We start from the raw sequence: 15,902 nt of genomic DNA on the forward strand, positions 1-15,902 counted from the left end.
TTTCAGGGAGTTCCATAGGTAGATGTTTCTTGAGAGTTGTTTGAAAGCAAGCTCGCTTAATAGGATTTTGAAGGGCATGGATGTTCATTTTACGCCTTGGTTTTCTTCCTTGGAACCTATGTTGAGGAACAATATTAATGGCCATAGTGGATCAAATTAATCGGTGATCTACCCAGCAGTCATCAGCACTCATCATGGCTCTAGTGAGGAGTACATCATGACAATCTCTGGCACGGACAATTATGTAATCCAGAAGATGCCAGTGTTTCGACTGAGGGTGCTTCCATGATGTTTTACATTTATTTTTCTGGTGAAAGAGTATGTTTGTAATAACAAGATTATGCTCTGCACATTTAGTCAGAAATAGAATTCCATTCAGGTTGCTATTGCCAACTCCTTCTTTCCCAATGGTTTATGGCCATAAATCAAAATCATGCCCAACTCCTGCATTGAAATTGCCCAGGAGGATAATGTTATCATCCTTAGGTATCTCTGATAAGATGGTGTCCAGCTGGGTATAAAAAATTTCTTTGATGTCTTCATCAGCATCTAATGTTGGTGCATAAGCACTTAGAATAGTTGCCTGCTGGTTTTTGGTGAGTTTTAATTGGAGAGTTGAGAGTCATTCATTAATGCCAGTAGGAACTTCTGACAAGAGCTTCACAAGATCATTTTTAATAGCAAAGCCTACTTCATGTATTCGTCGTTCTTGTTCAGGCAGTCCTTTCCAGAAGAAGATGTAACCTCCTTTTTCTTCCTTCAATTGTCCCTCTCCTGCTCTTCAAGTTTCTTGGAGTGCTGCTATGTCAATATTAAAACGTCTCAACTCCCTCGCAATATTGGCAGTCCTGCGTTCAGGACGTTCACTATCTGTATTGTCCACCAATGTCCGTATATTCCACGTTCCAAAGTTCATTTGTCTTTTGCGACCGCTAAGTGGTGACCCCACTGGACGTGGTGATCCAGTCAGGGAGAGAGATGAGGCAGACTATGTTTAGGGCACCTTTTCTAGCCCCCTCCCCATACAGGGTGAGCAGAGTGGATCCTGAATAAGACTGCTCAGTCGTGGTTACAGCTGCCGAACTACTCAACTGCCTCGGTCCTTGAGCCAGGATGACTGAATCTGTATCCACCGCCCATGTGCCAGTCCATGACTAGGGGCTTCCGGATTTCACAGTCCTGCCCCTGTTGCCATTCGCCGATCGCCATGGGACTTTTGTTTTGTTTTGTTTTGGTTTGGTTGGAAGATGCCTGTGCGTGAATTTGTTTTATGTGGGGAGATTGGTGCACGACGATCAACACACAATCTTGACAGAAAAAGGCTTTGATCCAATGGCATGGATACCACGACGATTGGAAGTCTTTTATCTGCTGCAGCCTTCATCCGCCTTCACAGCCGTTGTAACGTACACATTGTTATCCTCCGCCTGTTCTGCCATCGAGGACATTCTTGGATCGTTCTTTGTCTGGTTCCTCTCCCTTGACCTTACCGCCATGGGTGACCCTGCTGGGAGTACATGACTCTCGACGGCATCGCTAATAGGGTTCACTGGAACACGCAAGCCCACTCACCACTGCAAGGTGACGATCTAGTGAGCAGGTGATCCTGAATAAAGCCATCATGACTAGCAACCATTGATAATTTTCTGCCCAGTATCAAATGTTAGAGTTTATCTTCCTTGGGACAAGGACCCTTTTTTTGCTTATCCTGTCAAGTGGGCTGGGGAACCTGAGTCCCTCCAGATGTTGCCAGACTAAAACTCCCATCACCCCTGATCATTAGCTGGACAACATCCAGAAGGCACGTAGTTCCCCACACCAAATACATGAATGGCGTTGTATAAATAGTCATGATTGCCTCTGAGCCATTCCACATTCAACCCTACTTCTCTGCCACCTTAACCTGGGAGGTGGAGAACCCTTTTCAGCCCAAGGGCCTCATTCTGTTCTGGAAAATCATCTGAAGACCACATACCAGTGGTGAGTGGGGTCAGAAGCCAAAGGAAGTGGAGCAACAATAGTAAATTTTATCTTTCTATAGTAAGCTAGTTTCTACACTCACTCACATACTTCTCTGTATCCTCCATCCAGACAAACAAGCGACATCATCAGAGTTCAAGGACACATTCCAGACAGGCAAAAATATTTGGGGTGTGAAGTAGGGCCAATGAGGGGGTGTGGCCTGACTGCCTTTAGCTCCCAGGTCTGAGGTTCCTCGTCCCTGCAGTAACCTTCAGCCCAATCGCCCTCCTTATTTAGTTTATTTATTTATTTATTATTTGATTTATATCCTGCCCTTCCTCCCAGCTCTTTGCACAACATACTACTAGCCTGTTCAAACCCTCTTCCATAAGATTCTTTCCACTTCCTCCAGGTCCCAGATCTACATGTTCACTGATGCTGGAGCTAAAGATGAAGACCTGATGGATCAAATCAAAGGCATAATTGATTCCTCTGGATCTATCGTGAACGACTTTCTCACAGGATATTGTTCAAGCCGGAAACGAAGAAGTATGTAAATCTGGGCAAGGGATATGATCCAATGAGCAGAATATTAAGAGAACAAATTAGATGGTCTGAAGCCCAATATGTAGCCACCATCAATTGGTAGCCACCGAGGGGAAGAGGGCAAAACCACTCCTCTGTAATCAGCCTTGTAAATAAGCCTACAAACATTTACAAACTGTGAATGTTTTTACTAGTCTGCTGAAAGGCTGTTTCTACCCTGGGCATAGAGAAGAAGCCTCACCTTTCATGACTAGCATGGAAACATAGGATAATTTTATTCATTCATTCATTCATTCATGCATTTCATTTATCAGTTGCTTTATTTCAAAGTGACTTGACAAAACAAAATATGTTACATAAAAACAATCAAAACCATAACAAAATTAAAATAATGACAATAAAAATCCATAAAAACGCTCATCCAGCAATAAATTAATAAGGACCAGGTCCTACCCAAACCACTAAAAGATGAGCAGCAGTGTAGAAGGCAATATTAACTGAAGGCTTGGGTGGGAAAGGTCTTAGCCTGGTGCCTAAAGACCACCAAAGTTAGTGCCAGGCAGGTCTCCCCAGGGAGAGCATTCCACAGACAAGGGGCTACCACTGAAAAGGCTGTTCTGATGTAGCCACACTCCACATTTCCCTTGGGTGGGACACTCAGAGAAGGGCATCCACTGAGGACCACAGGGTCCAGGGTGGTTCTTATGAGGAAAGAGTCCTTGAGGTATTATGGCCCTGAGACATATAGAGCTTTAAAGATCAAAACCAACACTTTGAATTGAGCCTGGAAACTAATAGGTAGCCAGTGCAGTTTGGCCAGAATTGGTATAATATGGACAGACCTTCTGGTCCAAGTCAGTAATCTGGCTGCTGAATTCTGTACTAACCGTAGTTTCCAAACTGTCTTCAAAGGCAGCCCTGATTATTTATTTATTTACTTTCTTATATCCCACCCTTCTTCCCAGTAGGAGCCCAGGGCACCAAACAAAAACACTAAAAACACTCTAAAACATCTTTAAAACAGACTTTAAAATATATTAAAACAAAACATGTTTTAAAAAGTGTTTAAAACATCTTTAAAAAGCAATTCTAACATAGACACAGACTATGTATAATGCATTGCAGTAATCTAACTTAGAGGTTACCAGATCATAGACAAGTGAAGCTAGGTAACAGCCTCTAAGAACACTGGTTTTTTTTAAAAAAAGCCTTCTTCCAGGTAGGCTGGTGGAAGGAGGACAGGGCATGTTCAGTGGGTTTCCTTTTCTCTGCAGCCAGCACAGAAATCAAGTGAACAGGGGAAAGGAATGGAGAGATCTGTCCCTCCTCTGTCAGCCCAGTAACTTCCCTACATGGAATTCCCAGACACCTATAGCTACTAGGCAAGCTGTTAAATGCAAGTTTGCCTGTGATATGGTCCCTTGTTGCCTCAGTAATACGTGAAGCATGGATGATGCAGAGTCATGTTGAACATTTTGTTCTTTCCCCTAACACAGAGATGGGGCATTTGTGGCCCTTTGGATATTGTTGGACTCCAATTCCCATCAGCCCTTGCCAGCATGGCCAATGGCCAGTGATAAGAACATAAGAACATAAGAAGAGCCTGCTGGATCAGGCCAGTGGCCCATCTAGTCCAGCATCCTGTTCTCACAGTGGCCAACCAGGTGCCTGGGGGAAGCCCGCAAGCAGGACCCGAGTGCAAGAACACTCTCCCCTCCTGAGGCTTCTGGCAACTGGTTTTCAGAAGCATGCTGCCTCTGACTAGGGTGGCAGAGCACAGCCATCATGGCTAGTAGCCATTGATAGCCCTGTCCTCCATGAATTTGTCTAATCTTCTTTTAAAGCCATCCAAGCTGGTGGCCATTACTGCATCTTGTGGGAGCAAATTCCATAGTTTAACTATGCGCTGAGTAAAGAATTACTTCCTTTTGTCTGTCCTGAATCTTCCAACATTCAGCTTCTTTGAATGTCCACAAGTTCTAGTATTATGAGAGAGGGAGAAGAACTTTTCTCTATCCACTTTCTCAATGCCATGCATAATTTTATACACTTCTATCATGTCTCCTCTGACCCGCCTTTTCTCTAAACTAAAAAGCCCCAAATGCTGCAACCTTTCCTCGTAAGGGAGTCGCTCCATCCCCTTGATCATTCTGGTTGCCCTCTTCTGAACCTTTTCCAACTCTATAATATCCTTTTTGAGATGAGGCGACCAGAACTGTACACAGTATTCCAAATGCGGCCGCACCATAGATTTATACAACGGCATTATGATATCGGCTGTTTTATTTTCAATACCTTTCCTAATTATCCCTAGCGTGGAATTTGCCTTTTTCACAGCTGCCGCACACTGGGTCGACATTTTCATCATGCTGTCCACTACAACCCCGAGGTCTCTCTCCTGGTTGGTCACTGCCAGTTCAGACCCCATGAGCGTATATGTGAAATTCAGATTTTTTGCTCCAATATGCATAATTTTACACTTGTTTATATTGAATTGCATTTGCCATTTTTCTGCCCATTCACTCAGTTTGGAGAGGTCTTTTTGGAGCTCTTCGCAATCCCTTTTTGTTTTAACAACCCTGAACAATTTAGTGTCGTCAGCAAACTTGGCCACTTCACTGCTCACTCCTAATTCTAGGTCATTAATGAACAAGTTGAAAAGTACAGGTCCCAATACCGATCCTTGAGGGACTCCACTTTCTACAGCCCTCCATTGGGAGAACTGTCCATTTATTCCTACTCTCTGCTTTCTGCTTCTTAACCAATTCCTTATCCACAAGAGGACCTCTCCTCTTATTCCATGACTGCTAAGCTTCCTGAGAAGCCTTTGGTGAGGTACCTTGTCAAACGCTTTTTGAAAGTCTAAGTACACTATGTCCACTGGATCACCTCTATCTATATGCTTGTTGACACTCTCAAAGAATTCTAATAGGTTACTGAGACAGGACTTTCCCTTGCAGAAGCCATGCTGGCTCTGCTTCAGCAAGGCTTGTTCTTCTATGTGCTTAGTTAATCTAGCTTTAATAATACTTTCTACCAGTTTTCCAGGGACAGAAGTTAAGCTAACTGGCCTGTAATTTCCGGGATCCCCTCTGGATCCCTTTTTGAAGATTGGCGTTACATTTGCCACTTTCCAGTCCTCAGGCACGGAGGAGGACCCGAGGGACAAGTTACGTATTTTAGTTAGCAGATCAGCAATTTCACCTTTGAGTTCTTTGAGAACTCTTCGGTGGATGCCATCCGGGCCCGATGATTTGTCAGTTTTTATATTGTCCATTAAGCTTAGAACTTCCTCTCTCGTTACCACTATTTGTCTTAGTTCCTCAGAATCCCTTCCTGCAAATGTTAGTTCAGGTTCAGGGATCTGCCCTATATCTTCCACTGTGAAGACAGATGCAAAGAATTCATTTAGCTTCTCTGCAATCTCCTTATCGTTCTTTAGGACACCTTTGACTCCCTTATCATCCAAGGGTCCAATTGCCTCCCTAGATGGTCTCCTGCTTTGAATGTATTTATAGAATTTTTTGTTGTTGGTTTTTATGTTCTTAGCAATGTGCTCCTCAAATTCTTTTTTAGCATCCCTTATTGTCTTCTTGCATTTCTTTTGCCAGAGTTTGTGTTCTTTTTTATTTTCTTCATTCGGACAAGACTTCCATTTTCTGAAGGAAGACTTTTTGCCTCTAAGAGCTTCCTTGACTTTGCTCGTTAACCATGCTGGCATCTTCTTGGCCCTGGCGGTACCTTTTCTGATCTGCGGTATGCACTCCAGTTGAGCTTCTAATATAGTGTTTTTAAACAACTTCCAAGCATTTTTGAGTGATGTGACCCTCTGGACTTTGTTTTTCAGCTTTCTTTTTACCAATCCCCTCATTTTTGTGAAGTTTCCTCTTTTGAAGTCAAATGTGACCGTGTTGGATTTTCTTGGCAATTGGCCAGTTACATGTATGTTTAATTTAATAGCACTGTGGTCACTGCTCCCAATTGGTTCAACAACACTTACATCTCGCACCAGGTCCCGGTCCCCACTGAGGATTAAGTCCAGGGTTGCCGTCCCTCTGGTCGGTTCCATGACCAACTGGTCTAGGGAATAGTCATTTAGAATATCTAGAAACTTTGCTTCTTTGTCATGACTGGAACACATATGCAGCCAGTCTATGTCCGGGTAGTTGAAGTCACCCATTACTACCACATGTCCTAGTTTGGATGCTTCCTCAATTTCATATCTCATCTCAAGGTCTCCCTGAGCATTTTGATCAGGGGGACGATAGATCGTTCCCAGTATTAAGTCCCTCCTGGGGCATGGTATCACCACCCACAACGATTCTGTGGAGTCTGCCTCTTTTGGGGTTTCGAGCTTGCTGGATTCAATGCCTTCTTTCACGTATAGAGCGACTCCGCCACCAATACGTCCTTCCCTGTCCTTCCGATATAGTTTATATCCAGGGATAACCGTATCCCACTGGTTTTCTCCATTCCACCAGGTCTCGGTTATGCTCACTATATCAATGCTCTCCTCTAAGACCAAGCACTCCAGTTCTCCCATCTTGGTTCGGAGGCTCCTAGCATTAGCGTACAGGCACTTGTAAGCAGTGTCTCTCTTCAAGTGTCTTTGGCACTTGTGGTTAGGCCTGTGGTAATTTTGCTCTTCTGAATTTATATCCTGTGCCCCTGCTCTCACAATGCCTACTTCTAGGCCTACCCCTTTTAAAAATTTTAAATGATGGGACTTGGAGTCCAGCAACATCTGGAGGACCAGAGATTCCCCATACTTACCACAGCAGCATCAGCAAGTGAAGCAGGCTGTGGAAATGCCATGCTTGGAAAGTTCATTTTTAAAATGAACTAGTTCTAGTTCATTATTTTAGTTCATCCTTTTACAAAACAAACTGGTCCAGTTCAATCCATCTAAATGAACATTTTAGTTCATAAAAACGTCATCCTTGGCAAAAAAAATGATAATGATAACAATCACAACAACAACAACAACAACAACAACAACAATAATAATAATAATAATAATAATGGTAATGGTAATAGTAAAATACTATTCAGAATATTACAAGCTGCTGTGCTTAAGTACAGGGTCCAAAAGTAAATCAGGAGGCACACACAAGTAATAAGATGGCTGACAGACAAAATGTCTGTCAGTTGAAGCTTTACCCACAGTTGTATTTCCATACAAGAAAAGGTTTGCGCTGCTTATTTGTGCCAATCATATAGCTGTTAAAGGCATAAGGCATCATTCACTTTGTTCCTGTACCTGGATTCCTTGCTGCAAGCTGCTCCTGTTGGAAGAAAGTGAATCTCTTCACAGGGAAGATACAAAAAATGCCTCACATTCCTTCCTTCTGATTGCTTATGACTGAGTGAAGCAACCTCAGCAGTAGCAGCACTCAGTATCTGCAAAATAATCCTTGGAATGTTGCCTTCATGTTTTGCTTTCTGACTTTCTTTGTATATGTCCAATTTTGAGGGGGGGTAATGATAACTACAGTCCAGGCCTCCTGCAGGAGCAGGGGGATGAATGATGAATGTGAAAATCAACTAGAAATTGTTCAGAATTCTACCCCAAAATGAACTTCATTCCCAGTTCACGAGGCAATTATGGGAACTACTTTCGGATGGTGTTCAGAGATGTTTAAACTAGTTCAGTGAACCGAGGTTGGCTGTAGAAACCCTGTCCAAGTGCCTGGAGGCGGTGAGTGGCTGGATGGGAAGGAATAAGCTGAAGCTGAACCCTGACAAAACCGAGGTACTGTTTGTGGGAGACAAGGGAAGGCTGGGGGATGTGGACCTGGTGCTCAATGGGGTACGTTTGCCCCTGAAAGACCAGGTCCGCAGCCTGGGGGTCATTCTTGACTCCCAGCTGACCATGGAGGCTCAAGTCTCGGCTGTGAGCCGGGCGGCGCTGTATCAACTCCATCTGATACGGAGGCTGCGCCCCTACCTTCCCAACCATCTGCTCCCACCGGTAGTACATGCCCTGGTCACCTCTCGTCTAGACTACTGTAATGCGCTCTATGTGGGGTTACCCTTGAAAACGGTCCGGAAGCTGCAACTGGTACAGAATGCGGCGGCTCGTCTGATTAAAGGCAGCCGCCGGCAAGATCACATCACTCCAGTGCTGAAGGAGTTGCACTGGCTACCGGTTGTTTACCGGGCCCAATTCAAGGTGTTGGTTTTGACCTTTAAAACCCTATACGGTTTTAGCCCAGTCTGTCTGAAGGAGCGCCTCCAGCATCGTCAGGGATGCCACTCAACAAGATCAGCCTCAGAAGACCTTCTCTCAATCCCACCGGTTAAAACAGCTAGACTGGTGAGGACTAGAGAGAGGGCTTTTTCAATAGTAGCCCCCACCCTGTGGAACTCTCTCCCAAATGATCTCCGCCATGCCCCTTCTATGATAAGCTTCCGCCGGGCCTTGAAGACCTGGCTCTTCAGGCAGGCTTTTGGGGTGGGTTAGGTTTCTTACTGTTATGGTTTTAAATTTTAATGTTTTAATGTATTGTTTTATCTTGTACGTTGCCCAGAGTGGCTGGAAACCAGCCAGATGGGCGACTAATAAATAAAATAAATAAAATAAATAAATAAATTCAAAGCACTGAGGGGATGAAATGATCAGCATGGCCCCCACAAGAGCCAGAGCTTAATACACAGGAATGAGTTCCAGTAATGCCAGTCTGTTGCCTTCTCTCTCTCTCCCACACACACACACCTTGAAGACATCCCCTTCTACAGGGGAGGGGGAAGGAAAGAAAGACATGCCCCCTTCCAGAAGGATCTCCAGCTATTCACTTTTGTGGCAGCATATCTCCTGTACTTGGCTATCTCTTTAGTTATGCAAAAGCCCATCCTCCCAGCCAAAGGGAATCTGCCAGGCTGAGGACACAAGAAGAGCCCTGCTGGATCAGTCCAAAGGCACATCTAACCCAGCATCCTGTTCTCACAGTAGTCAACCAGCTGTCTCAATGGGAAGCCCAAAAGGACATGAGTGTAACAGCGCCCTCCCTACTTGGGATTCCCAAAAACTGGTATTCAGAAGTGGACTACTGACCCGCAGCAGTGGAGGTAGTAGTCAAGAAGTTGACTAGTAGTAGAGGATCAATTGGTTTGACCTCCTGTGGCAGCCTCTTTTTACGACGAGTCACAAGATTGGGGAAGGGGCTCCTTGGAGATTATTCAAACCAACTCCCCATTTCATTACAATATAGTTAATCATCATAATCAGTAATTGCTGCCATAACATCTGCTATTGCTTGCCTTTCCTCCTGTGAACACAGAAGGGGAGGAGACCAGGTTTCAAAAGGAAATCCATCCTTCATCTCCACAGGTATTGCTGAGGAGTCTTCGGGGAGGAGTTATGCTAACCTGTATGAAGAACTAGCTGCTTATTCTGGTGGGTTCTATGTGATGACCACCAAAGGTGAACTCGACCAAGTCCTGGGCATAATGGAGCTCTCGCTGAATGCTGCCCCTGTTAAGGTGGCCCATAAACACCTGGATGGGTCTCAGCTCTCCTTCCCTGTGGATGAGACTCTCACTGAAATAACTATCTCGGTCAAGAGCTTAATCTCCTCCAAATTCAATGTTACTTTGCTGCAGCCATCAGGTATGATTTGTCATAATGCAGAAAACAAATCAGAGTCCTCTCCTGCAAATGTATGGGGGGGGATAAAAATTATGAACACGTTCTTGTGTTAATTCACTGCACCAGGGACAGGAAACCTTTTTCAGTCTGAGGGCCACATTCCTTTCTGGGCAACCTTCCAAGGGCCACATACCAGTGGTGGTTGGAGCAATGAATGAAAATTTAACCTTTATACAATAGCCTAGTTTCTACACACACCTCTCTATCCTCCATCCAAACAAGTAAGAGACATGATAACTGTTCAAGGACACGTTCCATCCAGGCAAAAAAGCAGGGCCAGTGAGGGGTGTGGCCTGGTGAGAGTTCTGAGGGCCAGATAGGGAGACCTGGAGGGCCACATGTGGCCCTTGGGCTTGAGGTTCCCCATCCTTACTCTACGCTTTCTGCAGCTCTGTGTGTCTTTGTGTCATTCCGTGGCAGGAGACCCATTGATCACCACTGATGTGGTGATCAACACGGCCACACACAAGATTGTGAAAGTGTCGCCCATCCCTGAGCAGGGCTCGTGGACCGTGTCTGTATCTCCCAGCGGCTCCTACAAGGTGGAAATCGGAGGCAAGAGCTTGCTTGACATTTCCTACCAGATTATGCAGAAGGAGAAAGGCTATGTGCTTCCGATCCAGGGAAGACCTGTGAAAGGTAAGTGTTCTGGGATGTGAATGTGGCCGCAGTGGGCAGAATTACCTCTTGTTGTTGTTGTTTTAGACTCATAAAGCACTTAACATTTCCTAAGAGCTGTAGAAATAGCAGGGCACTTCTATGTGCACTTGCCACTTCCAGCATACCTACAGAGTCCCATGTACTCCTTTTTAGAACATTGAGTGGTATTTGAACAATTCCTCCCACCCCACCCCCCAAATTATGCAGGTACCCAGGCTACAGGCTCATAATCTAATAGATATGATACAAAAAAAGAACAGGGAGGGGCCAGATTGCTCTCCCCTGGCCACGTATTCTTCCTGGAAGGCCAGAGGTGGGTGGGTGCCGTCCCCCAATGGTTCTTGCTCCTATGGCCAAAAGATGGGCCCAGTGATGGGCCTTCATTGGCCAATGAACGAAGCCAGGCTGTTCTCCCTCTTTCCATTATGTTCTTCCGGAGAGGCAGGGGTGTAGCCTCCCAGTGCCCCTTGGCATATATATGAGAAGATCCCCAAGGAAGCTTTCCTAGGGAAAAGCAGCTGAAGTTGGACGGGGTGATTCTGAATGGAGAAACCGTGGGCAGAAAAGTAATGAGAGTCTTGCAAGTTATTCAACAAAGGTAACTTAAGGGTCTACTCAAGTCTGCCTTCCAGTTCAGCCCTTTATTAGTCCATTGTGGCTAGGGATGGAGGAGGAATCTGCCCTACTCAGATTCCAAATCGGACTCAACTGATCCCATCTGGGCAGATCATGACCTACACCAGATCAATGTGGTCCACTTCCAGCGGATTCCATTGTGAGGTAAACACCAGGGGCATCCCTAATTTTTTTTCCTGTGCAATTCCTTGTAGGACCGATGGAACACCATCAAGCCCCATCACTCTCCAAGGGCAATTTGCTCTATGTTCATTCAAGATGTGCAGAAGCCAGGAGCCCTATGCACTAGCCACTCAGGCTGTGGGCGGCTGGGCATGCTAAAGAATTTTCATGATGATTTTTTAAAAAAATTGCTGCAGAAATGCGATGAACTGAATTTAAGACTGGACAAATCAGAAAGTGAGAGAACCAAAACTGACAGATCCTTCCATCCCTAGTGGGAGCTAATGACAGTGCTAGCCAACAGAAACCAAAGAACTGCTTGAAGCTGATGAAGCACAGGGACATTTTTTCCCCTCCCACCACCATCACCATGGCAACCACCTTCCACCCTGCCCAATACAAGTGGAGGGGCTGTGGATGAGGCACTGGCTGTGCCACTCCCTCTAGCCCCATCACTGCCAGCTAGGGATTAGGACTGCAGCCTGCCTTCCGATCTGCACATTAGTCCTGGGGATGCAAATCCAGCATCAGTTTACAATGGAATTCACAAAGATCAAATTCCTTAACATACCTAGTTTTGGGCAAGGGCCTTTCCCATCACCTACTACCTGAAGTCCTTTTAACTGAGGATGCCAGGGATGAATCTGGGTCCTTCTGCACTGAAGGCAGAACTTCTACCACTCTTCCCTCTTTCCTCGCTTGACAAAACCTTTTGAGGCTGATCACCTGCTGTCTTATTCTTTCTTGCCATAGGTAACCAACCAAGTGGCTGTTCTAAAATATGCGATGTTGCTGTTCATGAAACCATGGTAGAAATAAAGTACCCGCTGACTATATATTATATCTAAGGAGGGAAAACATGCTTTTTTCCGGACTCTGATATATTACCCAAAGAAGCTCAGAATGGAGCTGTAAGCCCCAAGAGGGAAAGTCCCAGAGCTCAATGGGGTCACTACACTGATAGAGGGGGGAGGGGGAGACCAGGGGATTTCCAGGGGAACTAAAATGACTTTCTGCATCTTTGTTCCAGGCTCAAACTACACTTTCTCCCTGAGGCTGATGGGAGACGCTAAAGGTGCTCAAGTCCAGCGCTTGGTCCCTATTTCTGAACTGGGGAACCCCATAGACTCCATTGCTTTGAACCAAACCTTTGATGCCCTTGGCAACCTCATAGCCACTGCCCCTGTTATCTTGCACACCACGGTAGGTACCCTTTTCCATGTTGTTTGCTAAGGCAAGATGCCGGTTGCCGGGCCAGCTCTACCATGAGGCCCAGGGTGGGGAACCTCCAGTCTGGAGACCAAATGTAGCCCTCCACGCCTCTCTGTCCAGGCATCAGCGTTTATGCACAGTGAGTGTTTATGCTGGGCTACAATGTGTCCTTGAACTGTGATAACACCTCTTCCTTGCCTGGAGGGAGAAAGGTGTGTGTAGTGACCTCTTTATTGTGCATGGAACGTGTAGTGTATTGCCCCTCCAGGCTTGCCACACCAGGAACTGCTGAGTCAGCCCCAGGCTGTGGCAGTTTCAGTTCCAGGCCTGCCTTACAAGCAGCACTATGCTGTGAGCCTTGTTCTCTGTATATGATTAGTTATAGTAAAGTTCTTGTTATTGTTAGATCTTCTGTGTGGCCCTTTATGATACTTTTCAGCATGAATGTAGCCTTCTGTGCAAAGGCAAGAGTCACATCTGTTGCTCAGCCCATTTTTTGCCTCTGGCCACGCCCACTGCTGGTATGCGGCCTCTGGAATGTTTCCCAGGACGGAATGTGGCCCTTGGGCTGAAAACATTTCCCCAGATTTTCCTCAGAGCAGCTGACAAGTAATAATGAATTAATGTTTTCAAAGATTGTTTAAAAGCAAATAGTATTGTTTTGCTGTTTTATTGTTTACTGCTGTGGGCTTCTTTGAAGGGCACGATAGAAATATTGGGTTTTATTCAACTAAGTCCTACTCAGAGTAAACCCATAGAAATTAATGAACCTAAATTAGGCATGTCCATTAATGTCAAAAGGTCTATTTTGAGTAAGATTAGTACTGGATACAACCCATAGGGTGGGATTCAATATTAGTCCTATTCAGAGTAGATCTATTGAGGTAAATAAATATACTCTGAGTAGGATTTATGTGAATACAACCCATAATACAATTTATTTATTAATTAATTTTGTAACCTTCCCTTCTTCCCAGAAGGAGTCCAGAGCAGCTAGGCAATCAAATACTAAAAACATCTATGAAAAAAATGGAAATGTGCTGCCTTCAAGTCGATTCTGACTTATGGCGCCCCTGTGAATAGGGTTTTCATGGTAAGCGGTATTCAGAGGGGGTTTACCATTGCCTTCCTCTGAGGCTGGGAGGCAGTGACTGGCCCAAGGTCACCTATACAACTTCTTAAAAACAAAACATCTTTCAAAACATTTTTTTTAATTAAAACTTCTTAAAAACAGTTTCAGACACAGATGCAGACGTAAAAGGCTTGTTGAAAGAGGAAGGTCTTCAGTAGGCACCAAAAGGACAAAAAATAAATAAATGCATAAGCTAGCTTGCTTCCCTCGGCTGCAGTGGAGGACACTGTTCTGTTGCCAATGTTGATGTAAGATTCATCTGTCAAACTGCTTGCTGATTGTACATGAAAGGGTGGGAGGGAGAGTGACCTTCTTGTCCTTTGCCTCAGGCAGAAAAATGGCTTGAGCCACAATCTGTGCCCCTGCCCAGATGGTGGGGGCAGGTGCAGAGGGGCGGCTGCTCCTTTTCCTTGCTACCAACATTTGCTCTCTTCTCTCTTACATGTAGGGGACCTCTGATCAGGTAGCCACAGTCTCCAGAGCAGCCTTTCCCAACCGATGTGCCTCCAGATGTTGTTGGACCACAACTCCCATCAGCCTCAGCCATTGGCAATGCTGGCTGAGGCTGATGGGAGTTGTGGTCCAACAACATCTGGAGGCACACCGGTTGGGAAAGGCTGCTCCAGAGGGTTGGCAATGGGGCCCTGGCTGGCGTATGGACTTGTGGAGGAGCCCAGCAATGCTGGCCCCTGACCCTGACCCTGTTTCTTAGGCATTTAGACTGTCTGATTAAAAAAGAAAGAGAGCTTAGTGAGATTCTTTCTTATGAACTGTAAGAGGCTGTGAGACCTTTTGCTGTTGTTTAATCACTTTTCACAAACAACAACGATAATAATAATTTCCCATTAGTGTCATAGATAAGTTAACACAGATAGAGAAAAACAGGAATGGGGAAGCTGTGGCCTTCCAGATATTGCTAACTACAACTCCCTGACCATTGGTTGTGCTGGCTGGGACTGATGGGAGCTGGAGTTCAGCAACATCTGGAGGGCCACAGATTCCCCATTCCTGCTCTCTCTCTCTCTCTCTCTCTCTCTCTCTCTCTCTCTCTCTCAAATTAAATGAAGGGAGTTGTAATTAAACAACACCTGGAAGGCCATAGGTTCCGCAGCTCTGCTGTAAAAGACCTTTAGTAATCATTCTCTCTCCTTTACCTTGTAGACTACCCTGCTGAGCGTGGAAGGCCTGTCTCCGGGGAACCTGCCCTTTTCACGAGTCAGCAGCTATCCGATCAGCACCGAGTCTGTGCGGATTGTGGCCTTGCCAGACCAAAAGAGTGAGTGTGGTTTTTCCCCCGCCCCACCTGGTGAGGTGGAACACGCCAGTCACAATCTCTCTTCCAGTCACTTCACTATCCAGTTCCCAACTTAATGAGTCACAGACACCACCACGACAGCAGCTCTACTCCTTTCATAACTCCCACCTCCTCCAATAAGAGCTGTTCATCATAAGAAAAACCCAGCAGTGGATAGCATAGTGGTGGTGGGGAGTGCCCTCTTGACCACCTGATATCTGAATTGCTGCTGCTTACCGGGAAGGAGAGAGGGAAGGGAAGCGAGGCAGTGGGGAGGTCAGTGCAGTGCAAACACATCACCAGGAGCACCAGGACAGTGCTGACCTCCCCGCTGCCTCACTGCCCCCCTTCCTGGTAACAGGCAGGAACTCGGATGTCAAGAGGTCAGGTGAGCACCACCCCACCACCACCATGCTGTCCACTACTACTGGAAAAAACCCTTGTCATGCATTTAAACCAGTATTCATTTTCCCTGACGGCTGGAGCTGGGAGGAGAGTTGTTGCTTTTGCAACGAAAAAGCTCGGCCTGAAAGCATAGAGGCTCCACCTCTTCCGGGCTTTCAGTCATGCCCTGCTTTAGACTTTAGTCTTCTTGACGTTCAGCTATAGCCCTGCTTTTGTGCTTTCCTCTTTAACTTTCATCAGCATTC

At 45.6% G+C, this 15,902-nt stretch overlaps 1 protein-coding gene across 1 annotated transcript in view; it reads left to right on the top strand.

The window, feature by feature from the left end:
* The window catches only part of LOC133381028 (von Willebrand factor A domain-containing protein 7-like), a 44,188-nt gene that overhangs the window by 17,616 nt on the left and 10,670 nt on the right, over nucleotides 1-15,902 (top strand). The window contains exons 9-13 of the mRNA XM_061619418.1: nucleotides 2,375-2,511; nucleotides 9,839-10,117; nucleotides 10,577-10,795; nucleotides 12,645-12,817; nucleotides 15,120-15,234. Of these exons, the coding sequence (XP_061475402.1) occupies nucleotides 2,375-2,511; nucleotides 9,839-10,117; nucleotides 10,577-10,795; nucleotides 12,645-12,817; nucleotides 15,120-15,234 (923 nt within the window). The remainder of the gene's footprint in view (nucleotides 1-2,374; nucleotides 2,512-9,838; nucleotides 10,118-10,576; nucleotides 10,796-12,644; nucleotides 12,818-15,119; nucleotides 15,235-15,902) is intronic.

The sequence above is a fragment of the Rhineura floridana genome, chromosome 3, assembly GCF_030035675.1.
Source record: "Rhineura floridana isolate rRhiFlo1 chromosome 3, rRhiFlo1.hap2, whole genome shotgun sequence".
NCBI classification, from domain to species: Eukaryota; Metazoa; Chordata; class Lepidosauria; order Squamata; family Rhineuridae; genus Rhineura; species Rhineura floridana.